At 43.4% G+C, this 16,278-nt stretch overlaps 1 protein-coding gene across 5 annotated transcripts; it reads left to right on the top strand.

Moving 5' to 3' along the window:
• Positions 1–45: 45 nt before the first annotated feature.
• On the top strand, positions 46–15,741 carry AP4B1 (adaptor related protein complex 4 subunit beta 1). 5 transcript variants are annotated; one of them, XM_055402614.2, is made up of 11 exons: positions 46–159; positions 359–546; positions 2,335–2,559; positions 3,002–3,132; positions 3,660–3,807; positions 4,373–4,869; positions 6,217–6,300; positions 7,477–7,580; positions 8,343–8,550; positions 8,973–9,254; positions 9,500–15,639. In XM_055402614.2, exons 2-11 carry the CDS (start codon positions 434–436, stop codon positions 9,925–9,927), a joined length of 2,220 nt encoding a protein of 739 aa, XP_055258589.1. In that variant the 5' UTR covers positions 46–159; positions 359–433; the 3' UTR covers positions 9,928–15,639. The 5 variants fall into 5 exon arrangements, with proteins under 5 accessions (XP_055258589.1, XP_088691728.1, XP_055258588.1 ...); XM_055402613.2 differs by having other exon boundaries at positions 78–272; XM_055402612.2 differs by having other exon boundaries at positions 78–258; positions 9,500–15,637.
• Positions 15,742–16,278: the final 537 nt, after the last annotated feature.

Here is a 16,278-nt window from a genome sequence, read left to right as displayed (position 1 = left end):
TACGCGGTCCCTCTGGAGGAGGCGGGACTTCCGCAGAGAGCTTGATTGGGCCTCTAGGTGACGGCAACCGCGTGGAGGCGCAAGAAAGGCTGAAACTGGAGAGGGAGGGCTTCACGGACAGTTGACTGCCGGGCTGGAAATCGGGCCGAGGACCTAGAGGTTGGAGAGAGCTCTGTGGGCGGAGCGAGCCAGCCTGCAGGTCCCGGGATAGAATCGCAGAGTTTCGGGTGGGCCTCTCCCGGAAGCAAGAGGGTTGAAGTTGAGTATGCTAGGTCCTGGTTGCGGGCCTTGGGGAAGACAAGGCTGGGGCGAGATTGCGCCTGTTGTCCCATCACTGACCGACATTTCCTTTACCCAGGTCCCCACATCAGGGCTAGAAGGAGCCCGAGTTCCCTAGGGATCCGTGGGAACTGCCCCGTGACTGTTGGAGAAGATGCCGTATCTTGGCTCCGAGGACGTGGTGAAGGAGCTGAAGAAGGCTCTGTGTAATCCTCACATTCAGGCTGATAGGCTGCGCTATCGGGGTGTCATCCAGCGAGTGATTAGGTATCACCTAATGACATGAGTTTGAGTGAGCTCCGGGAGTTGGTGATGGACAGGGAGGCCTGGCGTGCTGTGATTCATGAGGTCGCAGAGAGTCGGACACGACTGAGCGACTGAACTGAACTGAACTGAATGCCCTAATTCCCCCATTGCCATCCCCAGCAGGCCTCTCTCCCCATGGCTGCGCAGAAAGAGTTAATGAACTTTCATACATGGCAGTTGTATTGTTTGGCCTTTCTGCTTCTCTGGAATGACATCCAAGTCTCCCTTGTGGGGCATATTTTGCTTCTTTTACTCAGCTGGGTGGTTTCATCCATGTCTTGAACTTGTACTGCTGATCTGTATCTAGTACAGACGTCCTTTTTTATCCTCAGACTCACACATCCTATTGCTTGCTTGGCATTTCTGCCTGGATATGTCTTCAAAGACATGCAAAATAGCACCTGCATTCTTCCCTCCACCTTCCCAGACCTGCTCTTCTGCTTGTATTGTGTTGATAAATGTCACCACCCAGCTGACCAAGTGTGGTAGTCAGTCTTGATGACACCTGATCTTCACTGCTCAAGTCAGGTGGTATGGATTTATGGTTCTAAATAGCCATCCTCTTTTTTAAAAATTGGCACTGCTGTTCTGGTTTCTTTAAAAAAAGAATTGCAGTAGTTTAAGAGTAGGTCAGGGCTTCCCTTCTGATTCAGTTGTAAAGAATCCGCCGCCAATGCAAGAGACTCCAGTTCCATACCTGGGTCAGGAAGATCCCCTGGAGAAGGAAATGGCAACTGACTCCAGGATTCTTGCTTGGAAAATGCCATGGACAGAGGAGCCTGGCAGGCTATAGTCCATGGGGTTGCAAAAAGAGTCCGATATGACTTAGCAACTAAACAGCAACAAAGTATCAGGTCATCTTGAGTGGCTAAAACAACTGCAGAGTATTAGGTCATCTTGCTCCCATTTCAGTTAGAATGATTTTCCAATATATGAATTTGACAATATATATTTCTTGCCTATAGCAAACTTTGTATCACAAACTTTAGCATGCACAGAAGTTTTTAAGAATGCTTTTTTAAATGTTAATGCTTTTTTATGCTTTTTAAGAAAATGTAAAAATTTCATTCAATCCAGTAATTCTGATTTCAGTAGGTGGGATGGAACCCAGGAATCTGCATTTTGAACAGACATCCCCTCAAATTCCTATAGGAGATCACAGAATAAAGTCCAAATTTCTTACCAGAACATTCAAGGAACACCCTGTTAACTACCTTCAGACTGTCAAAAGAATATACCATTCTTGCTCATGTCCACATGCCTTACAGTGCATATCATTACCTACTACACCTCCCTGGAGCTCCTGCTAATCTGGCTCAAGTATTACTTCTTGGCAGTGTTAGATACCCATTGCACCTTATCTGTTACTTCTGTTGTAATACTTATCAGTCATTCTGTAATTAGAGGTGTCCTTGTCTGCCTGCTTGGTAGATCTGAGTTCCTTCAGATCTGAGAACATGCCTTCCTCAGATTATGTCCCCAGAATATATCCGTGGAATGTAAAAGCTGAATACCATTGGAATGTATCAATACTAGGAATTCTATAAGTGTTTGTTGAATGAATAGAAGAATGTTTATTGCAGGCCGTGTTAAGTTTTGTGTGATAAGATAGAAAAGGTAGACCTGGTTGCTTCCCTCTAAAAGGTCACAATCTAAGGACATGTATAAGTAAAAGGCTTTCTGTAGGTTGTTGGTGGTGGGTTGGGGATTATATATTTTACTTTTCCCTGCTGTGTGTGTTGGTTTCAGGCACATGACTCAAGGGGTGGACATGTCTGGTGTTTTCATGGAAATGGTGAAAGCTAGTGCCACTGTAGATATTGTTCAGAAGAAGTTAGTTTATCTCTACATGTGTACCTACGCTCCCCTGAAACCAGATCTGGCTCTCCTGGCCATCAATACACTGTGCAAAGATTGTTCGGACCCCAACCCGATGGTGCGAGGGCTGGCATTACGGAGCATGTGTAGTCTCAGGTGAGCACTCTTCCCTTCCTGCATCTCAGTGGCTGATGAGTTCATGTGTTCACAGGCAGATTTTTAATGATGACAATTTATTTGAGCTCCTTAATACTGGGGAAAACACGGTTGTAACCTGAACTCAGGTTGTCAGCCATTACTTTGGTTTAAAAAACTATATAGATGATTTTATTAAGGGATTTTTTTCTACCTTACTCTCAGTGAAATGGTTCAAGATTTCTAAATGTGTGTGTATTTTAACTTGCCTGTGCAGCATTATTCCTCATGAAAAGTCAAGTGAGGCTTTTTAAGTTTGGCAGCAGCTTTCTTGAGTTTGTTGAGAAGAATCCGACCAACGCTTATTCAAACATCTACTAAACCCTCTGTTAAGTGAATAGGGGCTAAATTATGTCAACACAAGTACTTTAGGATCTGGCTGACTCCGGAATGTGTTGCTTAGGATGCCTGGTGTGCAGGAATATATCCAACAGCCAATTCTCAATGGTCTGCGGGATAAGGCTTCATATGTCAGGAGGGTAGCAGTCCTTGGCTGTGCCAAGATGCATAATCTTCATGGAGACTCTGAAGTGGGTAAGTTTCAATGTAATCTATCATGATCAGTATTTATTTGTGCTTCCATTATATGATTTTGTAAAAGATTATGTCGTTTTGATAGAAAATAATAATGTGGCTCTACTGGATGTCCCTTTTTTAAAATTTCGTTTTATTTCTTAAATTTATTTTTATTTGGAGGATAATTGCTTTACATGTTGTGTTGGTTTCTACTGTAGAACAACGTGAATCATCCAGAAATATACATATATCCTCTCCCTCTTGAACTTCCCTTCCACCCTAGGTGTCTCTTTTAAGTAGGATGCAAGGCTTGGTATTTTCTGAGATTAAAGAAGTCCTTTCTTTGGGGTTCAGGTGAAATTCTTTGCATCAACTACTTAGGATAGTCTGGAAATGGCAATTTTTAGCCTTGTACTTTGTGACTGCCTTTGTCGCTTTTGTTTAATATCAGAGAAGTTCAGCTTTGTCTGCCTGGAACTATTATTCTGGCTCTATCCCCGTGACTCTGAAGCTTTTGTTTATATGAGATCTTTGTTCTTTTGAAGATGGTGCCCTGGTAAATGAATTATATAGTCTGCTGCGTGACCAGGATCCAATTGTGGTTGTGAACTGCCTGAGGTCTCTAGAGGAAATTCTGAAACAGGAAGGAGGTGTTGTCATCAATAAGCCCATCGCCCACCATCTCTTAAATCGGTTTGGATGCCTCTGTTCTATTTTTATCATGATCAGATCTGCATCTCTGCATCATAGTGGGATCTTGTTGATGTACTGAATGAAGGAGAGGTTCTTGAACAACTTCTGTAGAGCAGTTAAAAACAGTTAACTGTAACCATTAACTACCTCATGTTTCATTGTAAGTTTTGTTTGTTTTTTTTTGGTCTTAGTTTCTTTTGATAATATAGAGTGATGGCAGAAAGATCCTTCGGGGATAGGTTCTGTCCCCTGCAGTCATTATGTCCCCCAAACTAAGCCATTCACACATACTATCTTACAATGCAGAGAGTCTGGGTCTAGGGTATAGCGATCGTGTCTTTGGCCTTAGATGAGTATGCATTTGTACTGTGGACTCATCTTGTTATTTAAAGACTTTGTATAAACTTTAAGTAATATGTAAAAAGAATAATTCTATTATGGTACAACCTATTTTTAAGAATTCTCCCCTTATTGTGATGAGCAGATGACTAGTGACAGAGCAATCGCGTGGAGGTGGTCCTAATTTTGTTGCTAACATAGCCCATTTGTTTTCTTTTTTGGATAGAATGTCAAAACTGGACCAGTGGGGCCAGGCTGAAGTCTTGAACTTTCTGCTCCGCTACCAACCCCGAAGTGAGGAAGAGCTGTTTGACATTCTCAATCTGCTGGACAGTTTTCTCAAGAGCAGCAGCCCAGGTGTGGTGATGGGAGCCACCAAACTCTTTCTGATCTTGGCCAAAAAATTCCCCCACGTGCAGACCGACGTGCTCATGCAAGTCAAGGGCCCTCTGCTGGCTGCCTGTTCTTCAGAGAGTCGAGAGCTCTGCTTTGCTGCCCTCTGCCACGTGCGCCAGATCCTGCACAGCTTGCCGGGTCACTTCAGCAGCCACTACAAGAAGTTTTTCTGCTCCTATTCGGAGCCCCACTACATCAAGCTCCAGAAGGTGGAGGTGCTGTGTGAGCTGGTGAACGACGAGAATGTGCAGCAGGTGCTGGAGGAGCTTCGAGGGTACTGCACCGACGTGTCCGCCGACTTCGCACAGGCCGCCATCTTTGCCATTGGTAGGTGTCTGCTGCTTTTCCTTTGTGAGAGCCCACACCAAACAGCTAGAGAGCTGGGAAATTGCAGAGAGCAAAAGGGAATGAGTCTTGATTCAAGGGAAAGTATCTGGCACCAAAAAACTGGGTCAGTGACTATGAATAGGTGGAGCAGGAAGGCTCTTTTGGTCAACACTGGTGTTGCCATGTCTTTCTAGGATATAGACTACAGGTGATTCAAACTATAACATGATTAATTAATTGATTTTAAGAAACATTTATTTATTTTGGGTTGCCCTGGGTCTTAGTTGCTGCTCTGAGGCTTTCTCTAGTTGAGAGAGGGGACTACTCTTTGTTGAGGTACACGGGCTTCTCATTGTGTGGCTTCTCTTGTTGTGGAGCATGGACTTGAGGTGCACCGGCTTCCCTAGCTGTAGCTCTTGGGCTCTGGTGTGCTGGCTGGGTAGTTGAGGTTCCCGGGCTTAGCTGCCCCACGGCATGTGGGATCTTCCTGGAACAGGGATCGAACCCGTGTCCCCCTGCATTGGCAGGCAGATTCCCATCCACTGTTGGACCATCCGGGAATTCCAACACAATTTGTATTGCCTTTTGTTGTACCTTACTGAAAATGCTTTTCTGTAAATCATCTTCTCACAGTCTTGTGAGACAGTCAAGAAAAGTGGACAAGTGGTTATTAACTTCGTTTTCAAGATGAAGCAACTCAGGCACAAAAAGGTTCTTAAATTGCCCAAAGTTTATATAGTTCCTGAACTGGGACTGAAACCCAGCTTTCCCGACTCAAAGTCCTGTGTCACTTCAGCAGTCACTTATTGAGCTTCTACGCCGGGCTACTCCGTATTATGCTGAGTAGACCAACATGGAGTGAAACCTGAGGCCTGCAGACCTTCTCACACTGCCGTGTCTGGAATTTAAAGAGCTAGAGTGAGCCACAACATGAAAGCAGCTGGGGAGCTCAGTTTTGGAGGACTTCAGGGGAAGGAGGAGAAGGAAGTCTCCTATGCAGAATAAAGTATGGCTATTTTTAGGGGCAGAGAAGAGGAAACAAAGAAGCGAGTAGAAATCCTGCCATCTGGAGGCTGCTGTCAAGTGTCCCCAGCAGGAATACTCATGTGCAGGTGTGCTGCAACAAAATGGCTGCCACATAAATACTCTGAACGTTTTCAACCTCATTCAATGGGGAATTCATTTTTACCTAAGTTCCCTTAAATTCTTATTTCATCAAGCAAGGGGTGATTTTTTTTTTTTTCTTAGGTGTTTCCGGTCCTCTTTGTTTTTGGTTGGTAGGAAATTGTTTTAGAATGAGGTGCTAATATTTGACTTAACACTTTTTCTGCTTTCCTTCCTCTGTAGGTGGCATTGCCAGGACCTACACGGATCAGTGTGTGCAGATTCTAACAGAGTTGCTGGGGCTTCGACAAGAGCACATTACCACAGGTAATAGCTACCATTCTAGGATTTTCTTGTATGTTGTCGGGGGTGGGGAGGGACCAATTTCCTGGCCTGTGATGGTTTCTCAGAACATGTTTGTTGTTGACTATGAGAGGTTTCAGCTTTTCTTTACATCATCATCTGTTGCCATCAGAGGAGCACATGGACCTAACAGGGCAGGGGGTCCAGGTTGCCATGAGTCTTCAAGGCTGTTGTATAGCTAAGGAAGGGTGCTAGGATTACCTTGCTTGTCATTGCCCCACCTTTGTCCCTCTTTTTTGCTTTACAACAGCAACTGTAAGCAGTGGCTGGGACTAGAATGATGCAAACAAGGTGCCAAGGATACAGACATTTAAAGAGGCACTCACTACTATATAGGGCATGGGTAAACAACAAGGTCCTACTGTACGGCACAGGGATCTATATTCAGTATCCTGTGATAAGCCAGAATGGAGGCCTTCCCTGGTGGTCTAGTGTTTAAGAATCCACCTGACAGTACAGGGGACACGGGTTCAGTCGCTGGTCTGAGAAGATTCCACATGCAGCGGGGCAGCTAAGCCGGTGTGCTATAGCTACTGAAGCCCGTGTGCCTAGAGCCTATGCCCTACAACAAGGAAAGCCACGGCAACGAGAAGCCCATGCACAGCAACTGGAGAGTAGCTCCCACTTATCGCAACTAGAAAAAAGCCTGCACAGCAATGAAGATCCAGCCCAGCTAAAAAAAAAATGCCTTTCGAGAAAAGAAATATATATATATATATAATGTATATAGAGAGTCACTCAGTCTCAGGTTTATGCAGGTGCTACCTCTGTGAGTCCGCTTATGTTTTACAACCTGGCACCTTGCTTGCTTCACTGTAGCCCCAGCCCTAGTGTCTCCATTTATACTGTCTTCAGAGCATCATTCAGCAGCAGCACTCCCCTACATTTGTATATAGCTTTCCAGTTTACCAAGTGCCTTTGCATATATTAATTCTTGTATCCTCATGGCAATCTGAGAAGAGCAGCATTCATTTAAAAAATTGTTGCCCATGCCAGACATTTCTCAGATATTCACTGAACCCCCCACCCCGACACCCGTTTTGCAGACATTCCCGCAGCCTGACTATGTGACTTTTCTTAAGATTCCTTCCCATACAGAGGCTCTAATCCTGTGCTCTTGTGTCTTGAGCTGTGCTGCAGTGGTGGTGCAGACTTTCCGAGACCTGGTATGGTTGTGTCCTCAATGTACGGAAGCTGTGTGTCAGGCCCTGCCCGGCTGTGAGGAGAACATTCAAGATAGTGAGGTAGACTATGATTTTCCATTTCTTCTAGGCAAAGGGGAAGTGCTTGGGACCTGCTCTGTGAAATGGAATCTAATTATTCTTTCTATCCAGTGTCTGAAGTGGGAATTCTTAGAATCAGTTGCCACCTCAGATTCTCTTTTGAGTGTCGATGGGATATAAATTATGAAAACATTAAGATTTAACTATGGTTTCCTTACAAATATTTTGATACCATTATTCTCATGTAATGTGTTCATTATTTTGAGTGAGAGATTTAGACTATAGGGTTTTCAGCTGGCATGAAAATCAGAGTCATTTGTGGACTTCTACATATGTTTAGGCTTCACCCCAGGTCTACTCAAATATTCAGAGGTGGGAACCCTGGACACATACAGTTTCAAGAAGCCTCGCAGGCAATTCTGATGCGCACTCTAGGTTAATTACCACTTTAATGGAGTAACTTAGGGAAATCTTCCAGTAACTTCCACTGAAGCATGAAACCCCAAATTGGGGCCAAAGCCCCAAAACTGAGGAATCTTTATTGCTTAAATAACATAGGTGTGAGAGTCATAAGTCTCCTTTTTTGTGGTAGAATTTCATTCCTATTTGTTGTACAGAGTTTAGTAGGGGGTAGATCAATAAATGCAAGTTGAAGCAAATAAAATATACTTTTTCTGCTAACTCTAGGGGAAAAGCAGAACCTGCTGCTGTCTGCCATCTGCTCTCGCCTGTGTTTTAGACAGCCAAATGTTGAGCATCTCTTCTTACTCCCTAATTCCCTAGGGGAAGCAGGCACTTATCTGGTTACTCGGTGTCCATGGGAAGAGAATCCCCAATGCTCCTTATGTGTTGGAAGACTTCATAGAGAATGTGAAGTCAGAGACGTTCCCAGCTGTCAAGATGGAGCTGCTCACAGCTGTGCTGCGCCTCTTCCTCTCTCGCCCGGCTGAGTGCCAGGACATGCTAGGCCGCTTGTTACACTACTGCATAGGTAGGCTCTTCAGAGGAAATGGTATTTGCCATGGCCAGTTGTGTATACCTCCTGGTGGCTCAGATGATAAAGAATCTGCCTGCAATGCAGGAGACCCGGGTTTGATCCCTGGGTTGGAAAGATCCCCCAGAGAAGGGAATGGCAACTCACTCCAGTATTCTTGCCTGGAGAATTCCATGGACAGAGGAGCCTCGTGGACTACAGTCCATGTGATCACAAAGAGTCAGACACAACTGAACGACTAACACTTTCACGGTCAGTCGTAGAGGTTCTCACGGCTTTCATTGTTTGATGAGCCGTGTCTGGGACCCAAGGAGAAAATATCAACATTTTCTAGGGTTTCCTCCCTCCTATTCTGGTGGGCACAGGGATAGGAAGAATGTTTTTATTTTTAATTAACTCAATCTGTTATCTTACCTCAGAGGAAGAAAAGGACATGGCAGTACGAGATCGAGGTCTCTTCTATTATCGCCTCCTCTTGGCTGGCATCGATGAAGTAAAGCAGATCCTGTGTAGCCCTAAATCTGACCCTTCCCTCAGACTTCTGGAGGATCAGGCAGAAAGGCCTGTGAACAGCTGGGCCTTGGACTTCAACACTCTGGTGCCAGTATACGGCAAAACCCGCTGGGCAACCATATCTAAATGCCAGGGAGTAGAACATCATGGCCCAGAGCTTCCTAACACTGCAGCCTTTCCCACATCAGGTAAAAATCATCCTTATTTTCTATCTTGTCATGAAAAATTTTTATAGTAGAGAGTAAAGTACCCCAGGTAAACTTCAGATTGTTGCTTGAATTTTGTCTTTGTGAACAGTAAAATTTGCCATTGGTTATTTAAGTCATTTCTCCAAAGATAAAAATCACATTGTATACTTTTGGAAATCTAGATTTAAAAATGTAGTTCCAGCAGACTGAGAGCATCTCTTAAATAAGCTTTCTGACTCTTGTAGGACCCCTGATTCCTGAAGAGAACAAGGAGAGAGTTCAGGAACTCCCTGATTCTGGAGTCCTCATGCTCATCCCCAGTCACCAGCTTACTGCTGAGTGTTTTGAGAAAACTTGGCTGAGCCTCAAAGTTGCTCATCAGCAGGTGTTCCCGTGGCAGGGAGCAGTCCATCCTGACACCCTGCAGATGGCGCTGCAAGTCGTGAACATCCAGACCATCGCCATGAGCCGGGCTGGGACTCAGCCGTGGAAAGCCTACCTCAGTGCTCAGGACGACACTGGCTGTCTGTTCCTAACAGAGCTGCTGCTGGAGCCTGCGAACTTGCAGATGCAGATCTTAGTGAAACAAAGTGAGGCGAGGACAGAGGCACTGAAGCGCTTTATTTCGGTTTTAGAGACTGTGATCGGAACGATTGCAGACATAAAATCCTAACGGTTTCTTGTCTGTCCTGAGTGAGATGAATGGCTGTCAGAGTTCCTTAGTTTTTCTTATTATCACTGCTTGTAAGTCCAGATAATATCAAATGCAAAAGAGAAGGGGAATCTTGGAATGAAGAGTCTTCCATTTTTGTCCAAAGAACATTGACATGTTCCTCTCATACCTATTGGTGAATGACCCCACTTTTCCAAGTGACGTTGTAAAGGTTAATGTTGTTGGGGAGAGGGTGAGGGTAGGATTTGCATTCTTTTCTAATTAGTTTAAGGGATTATTTTACTAATTAAAGATGTCTGATGTATCTGGAAACTGACAGGGACATCAGTTTGTAAGGGTCATCTTTTCTTCCCTGGATTATTACAGTAAATTCCTTGCTGTTATATTTCTAATCATGCTTTTTAGGCCAGAGTTCGAAGTCCTTAGCATGATATCCACAGTTCCTCCCCTGTGCCGTGTCTCAGTGCTCACCAGAATACCCCGTGTTCTGGCAAAAGCAAAGCACTTGCAGTTCCCTGAATATACTCAGCTCTGTTTTATCTCTGTGCTTTTATTTCTTGCCTAGAATATTTGCTTACCCTCATCTCTTTTTAAGTAACACTTAGTTTATCTTTTGGTGTTCAGTTCAGGTATGAGCTCTTTCAGGATGTTTTCTGTGACCCTTGCTGCCTTCGTTAGGGGTTTCATTCAAGCTGTGAAAGCAGTCAGTGCATATGTCTCGCAGTACTATTGAGGTGGTGCTAAACAACCCACCTCCCAATGCAGGAGATGTAAGTGACGTGGGTTCGAACCCTGGTTTGGGAAGATCCCCTGGAAGAAAACCCATTCCAATATTCTTGCCTGGAGAATCCCATGGACAGAGGAGCCTGGTAAACTACAGTCCATAGGGTCGCAAAGAGTCAGACTGAAGCGACTTATCCCAGCACAGCAGTACTATTGTAATTGTTTTCTTGTCATTCTTTCTCGTGTTTAATTTTCTTCATAACTGACCACATTTTATACATGGAGACAACTTATGGCCAAAACAGATGTAATAAACTGATGGTAAAGTATAAATAATCAGAGAATCCAGCATAGGAAAAATAAAAATAACTGTTAAGACCAGCTGGGTTAGGGATAGGAAAGTATACAAATGTCCAGGCTGAAAGGGCCTACATAGTTGATACAGTTGAGGTCGTATTTAGCTTTGTAAGTGATTTGCATACTAAGTAGCTGTATTCAGTCATGTCTGACTCTTTGTGACCTTGTGGACTGTAGCCCGCCAGGCTTCTCTGTCTGTGGGGATTCTCCAAAAATGAATACTGGAGTGGGTTGCTAAGCCCTCCTCCAGGGGATCTTCCCGACCCAGGGATCGAACCTGCGTCTCTTGCATCTCCTGCTTTGGCAGGCGGGTTCTTTACCACTAGTGCCACCTGGAAGCAGCCAGAATAAAGAGGAATGATTGTCTAGTTGTCACCAGAGAGAAATAAATATTTCAATTCTAATTTCTAAAAGAAATTTACATAAGGTTTTACACGGATGGCACTGAATGGTATGTAGAATACTTGTGTGCTGAGTTAGTAAAGTGTTTCACATAACTTTCTTGTGGTGTTCTTCAGTATGAACAGAGAGCATAATTTTAATATGAAGCTTAGTGAGGGCATTCTTCAAGGACTAAAGATACTTTGACCTAAATATCATCCAGCTTAACTCGAGGACTTCTTCTACCTGGATCCATAGATGGACTGCATATCCTTCAAATAATGCTTTGCCTATGATTTCTCTCAGCTAAGCTTTTAATAGGAGTAGAAAACAGATAGTGCTGAATTTTCTGGCAAGGACCTGGATTTAGTCAGTTGTCTGTCTCTGCCAGACAGTTTTTAAGGACAGTGATTATCTTTCTTTACTTCTGTCTACAGTGCCTATGAGATAGTGGTTACTCAATAAATAGTATTGAATGAATGGCTGTAAGTTTTGAATAATTAGATTCTTATGGTATTTGTAGACTGGTGTTTGAAGTGTGTTTTGTTATATTGCGTTGACCATACAGAAGATAATAGATGGAATTCCATCTCAGCTAGGGTTTCTCAGAAGTGGTGCTACTGACATTTGGGGCCATATAATTCTTTGCTGCTGCTGCTAAGTCACTTCAGTCGTGTCCGACTCTGTGTGACCCCATAGACGGAAGACCACCAGGCTCCCCCTTCCCTGGGATTCTCCAGGCAAGAACACTGGAGTGGGTTGCCATTTCCTTCTCCAATGTGTGAAAGTGAAAAGTGAAAGTGAAGTCGCTCAGTCGTGTCCGACCCTTAGCTACCCCACGGACTGCAGCCTACCAGGCTCCTCCGTCCATGGGATTTCCCAGTCAAGAGTACTGGAGTGGCTTGCCATTGCCTTCTCCAATAGGGGGTTTATCTGTGCACTGTGGGATAATCATCGGAATCTCTGATCTGTACCATTAGATGCCCCCAAACCCCCGTTGTGACAACTAAAAATATCTTCAGATGTTGCCAGGTTACCATGGAAGTCAAAAATCACCCACAGTTGAAAAAGACAGATCTGGATCCTGGATCCCCAGGGACTGGAAGGAGGAGGGTCAGAACAGCTTCAGAATCACTTTCCATATTTTGACTTGTTCAGTTAAACTGAATGTTTAATTAGGTACTAAAACAAAGTTGAAGTGTTCAGTGCTGCCAGTTTTAAGTGTTAGAAGGAAACAGGATGTAAGTGGTAGAAATTGAGTAAATTGATCGACTTCTTAAAAAATTAAGAGTTATCACTGAAATGTTGAACTAAAGAAAATTAGGTACAGCTCAGTAATTGAATGTTAACTACAGTGATCCTAATTATAGGAGCTTTTAGAATATTAAGTCCTACTTGGTTGCTTTCCTGTAAAGTGGGAAGCATAGCAGAATATGAAACTATTGCTTTTGAAAACACCACCCTGTTGGCAGAATGCAAAGAGGAACTTAAAGAACTTTTTGAATAAAGGTGAAAGAGGAGAGTGAAGACACTGGCTTAAAGGTCAACATTCAGAAAACTAAGATCATGGCATCTGGTTCCATCACTTCATGGCAAATAGATGGAGAAACAATGGAAATAGTGACAGACTTTATTTTCTTGGGCTCCAAAATCACTGTAGACGGTGACTGCAGCCATGAAATTAAAAGACTGTAGCCATGAAATTTTCTTGCCCATTGGAAGAAAAGCCATGACAAACCTAGACAGCGTATTAAAAAGCAGACACCACTTTGTTGACAAAGGCCCATATAATCAAAATTATGGTTTTTCCGTAGTCACGTACAGATGTGAGAGTTGGACCATAAAGAAGGCCAGTACCAAAGGACTGATGCTTTTGAACTATGGTGTTGGAGAAGACTCTTGAGAGTCACTTGGACAGCAAGGAGATCAAACTGGTCAATCCTAAAGGAAATCAATCCTGAATATTCATTGGAAGAACTGATGCTGAAGCTGAAGCTCCAATCTGATCTGATGGGAAGAGCTGACTCATTGGAAAAATCTGATCTGATGGGAAGAGCTGACTCATTGGAAAAGACCTTGATGCTGGGAAAGATTGAAGGCGGGAGGAGAAGGGGATGACAGAGGATGAGATGGTTGGATGGCATCACTTACTCAATGGACATGAGTTTGAGCAAGCTCTGGGAGTTGGTGATGGACAGGGAAGCCTGGAATGCTGCAGTCAATGGGGTTGCAAAGAGTCGGACATGACTGAGTGACTGAACAACAGCAGCAACAATTTTAAAATCATCTCAATGAAGAACTGATTTCTCTTAACTATTGCCTGTTTTACGCACTTACAAGGAAAATGATTAAAGCTTCCCTGGTGGCTCAGATGGTAAAGAATCTGCCTGCTGTGCAGGAGACCTGGGTTCGAACCCTGGTCAGGAAGACTCCCCTGGAGAAGGGAGTGGCAACCCACTCCAGTATTCTTGCCTGGAGAATTCCACGAACAGAGGAGCCTGGTGGGCTATAATCCATGGGGTCCCAAAGAGTTGGACGTGACTGAGCAACTAACACTTTTACTTCCATAAAATGAAGTTAGTTATTTAATATTCCTCCTCCCTAGGAGCACTCTGTAGTCTCTGCAGATATATTGGTTTGATGATATAGGCAGATGCTTATCTTTAAAATCTATGAAGGTAGTTGATACTGTGCTTTTAGAAAAATGTCCTTCTAATGTCTTAGTTGGTAACACATATGATGAGGGCCCACCAGTGACTGTGGTGCTTTGGAACATTACAGAAGCAATCATTTACATAGTTCCTGATGATCATTTTACAGCTATGGACCAGCAACTGTTAGATGCCTCCATTCCCTCCTTCTTTTGAATTGGAGTTCTGTTACAATTATTCTATCACTTTTTCATAGATTGAGTGTTTGGGGGTGAGGAGACAACTTTTTTTCTTAGTTCCAGGTCATCACATTGAGAGGAGCTGTACCCCAGGATCCTCATTCACAGGCAGGCCTGGTGCACATGACAAGATCCTGGATTTTGAACCAATGATATAATGAGATGAGGCTTTGGGAAAAAGTTATAAATTATTATGACCAGAGCAGCAAGAGAAGCAAGTGAAAGTGAAAAAATTCTGGCTTCATTTTTCAGTAATAATTAAGAGTACAATATTTGAACTATACGAGTGAAGAGTATGTGGGCTGGGGGCAGGGAGGGGAAGGGATGGTTGGAAGGGTATTCCATTGAAGGCCCAGAGAGAAGTAAATAAAGGAGGAAATTTTATCCCGCATTGCTCATGAAAGATATACTCTGGTTCTCTAGCGTTACACCATTGACTGTATAAAATAATGCAAAGGATAGATAATATTATGCAAAGATTAGATTCCCAAAATGGCATTTGCCCATACGTATACCAGTAGTGAAATGAGGAAGGTGGTTTATTATGGGGAAAGGTTTACTATTGATAGTAAGACATATTTGGTTTTAAATTTCTGTTCTACCACTTACTGATGCCACTTACCTTGGGGAGGCTATTTAACACCAGCTGGATTGTGTCTTACATTTTTTTTGTTTTTGTGTATTATCTTGGGAGTATGTCATAAATATATTTGTTGGAATCCTTAACTTGTCAGTGGCTAGCTCTAGTGTGAAAGGACGCAGGCCTAGAATTATCTTTGCAGAATCTTCTGACATTAGAGGTCTGAAAGCTACTTAGACACTGTTTTTAGCCTTAGTGATAATGACAAATAAAAATGACCCTTTAGCTATATAATTCCTATTCCTAGTCCCAAAGGAACATATGACCTTTTTTTTTTTTTTCCTTTAGAATAGAATAGAAAGCAGAATATTGGCTCTGATTATTTTGCAAGCTAGAAATTCCACTTTGAACAATTAACTTACTGTTTATGCTTGAATGTCGTCCTACTAGTTCACCAGGTCAGAATACCCTGAAAAAGTTGATAGGTTTGAGTGCTGCTTCTGAGACACAAACCCAGAATCTAGCTGTAGCTCCATTAAGAAGGCAACCACTAAAAATAAGTATACAGTCCTGAGAACCTGTAAAACACTGTTGGAGTCCAGCCCTGTTGGAAGACCCCAGTTAATTCTATTAGAGAGTAGATCCCAGATTCCTTTCATCCCAGTGATTAGCTGTTGCTGCTAAGTCGCTTCAGTCGTGTCTGACTCTGTGCGACCCCATAGACGACAGCCCACCAGGCTCCCCCATCCCTGGGATTCTCCAGGCAAGAAAACTGGAGTGGGTTGCCATTTCCTTCTCCAATGCATGAAAGTGAAAAGTGAAAGTGAAGCTCAGTCGTGTCTGACTCTTCGCGACCCCGTGGACTGCAGCCTACCAGGCTCCTTCGTCCATGGGATTTTCCAGGCGAGAGTACAGGAATGGGTTGCCATTGCCTTCTCCCCCCAGTGATTAGACCTTGGGCCAAAAGAAGACATTTAACTCTTGCGATATTTCAGATGGGTTTCCCTGATGGTTCAGACAGTAAAGAATTACCTGCAAAGCAGGAGACCCAGGTTTCCCTGGATATCTCCAAGGATATCCCCTGGAGAAGGGAATGGCAACCCACTCCAGTATTCTAACCTGGAGAATCCCATGGACAGAGGAGCCTGGATGACTACAGTCCCTAGCATCACAAAGAGTTGGATGTGACTGCGTGACTAACACACACACACACATATTTCAGATATTGCTTGATCCTTCCACATAACATTATCTTTTTTAATCCTCATTATTTCCCTATGAAATACTTTGTATTATTCCCATTTACAATTCCTCAAAATAAGCAAGAAATTATGTGATTAGTTAATATCTCATTTATGTCCAAGTGTGAGCCCCATGAGGATAGGAACTGTATCTGTCATTTTTCTGAATTACTTATATG

This window comes from Moschus berezovskii, chromosome 4 (assembly GCF_049115385.1).
Source record: "Moschus berezovskii isolate FMDL1 chromosome 4, NW_MosBer_1.0, whole genome shotgun sequence".
Lineage (NCBI taxonomy): Eukaryota > Metazoa > Chordata > Mammalia > Artiodactyla > Moschidae > Moschus > Moschus berezovskii.
This window is presented reverse-complemented; position numbering and strand designations above follow the sequence as displayed.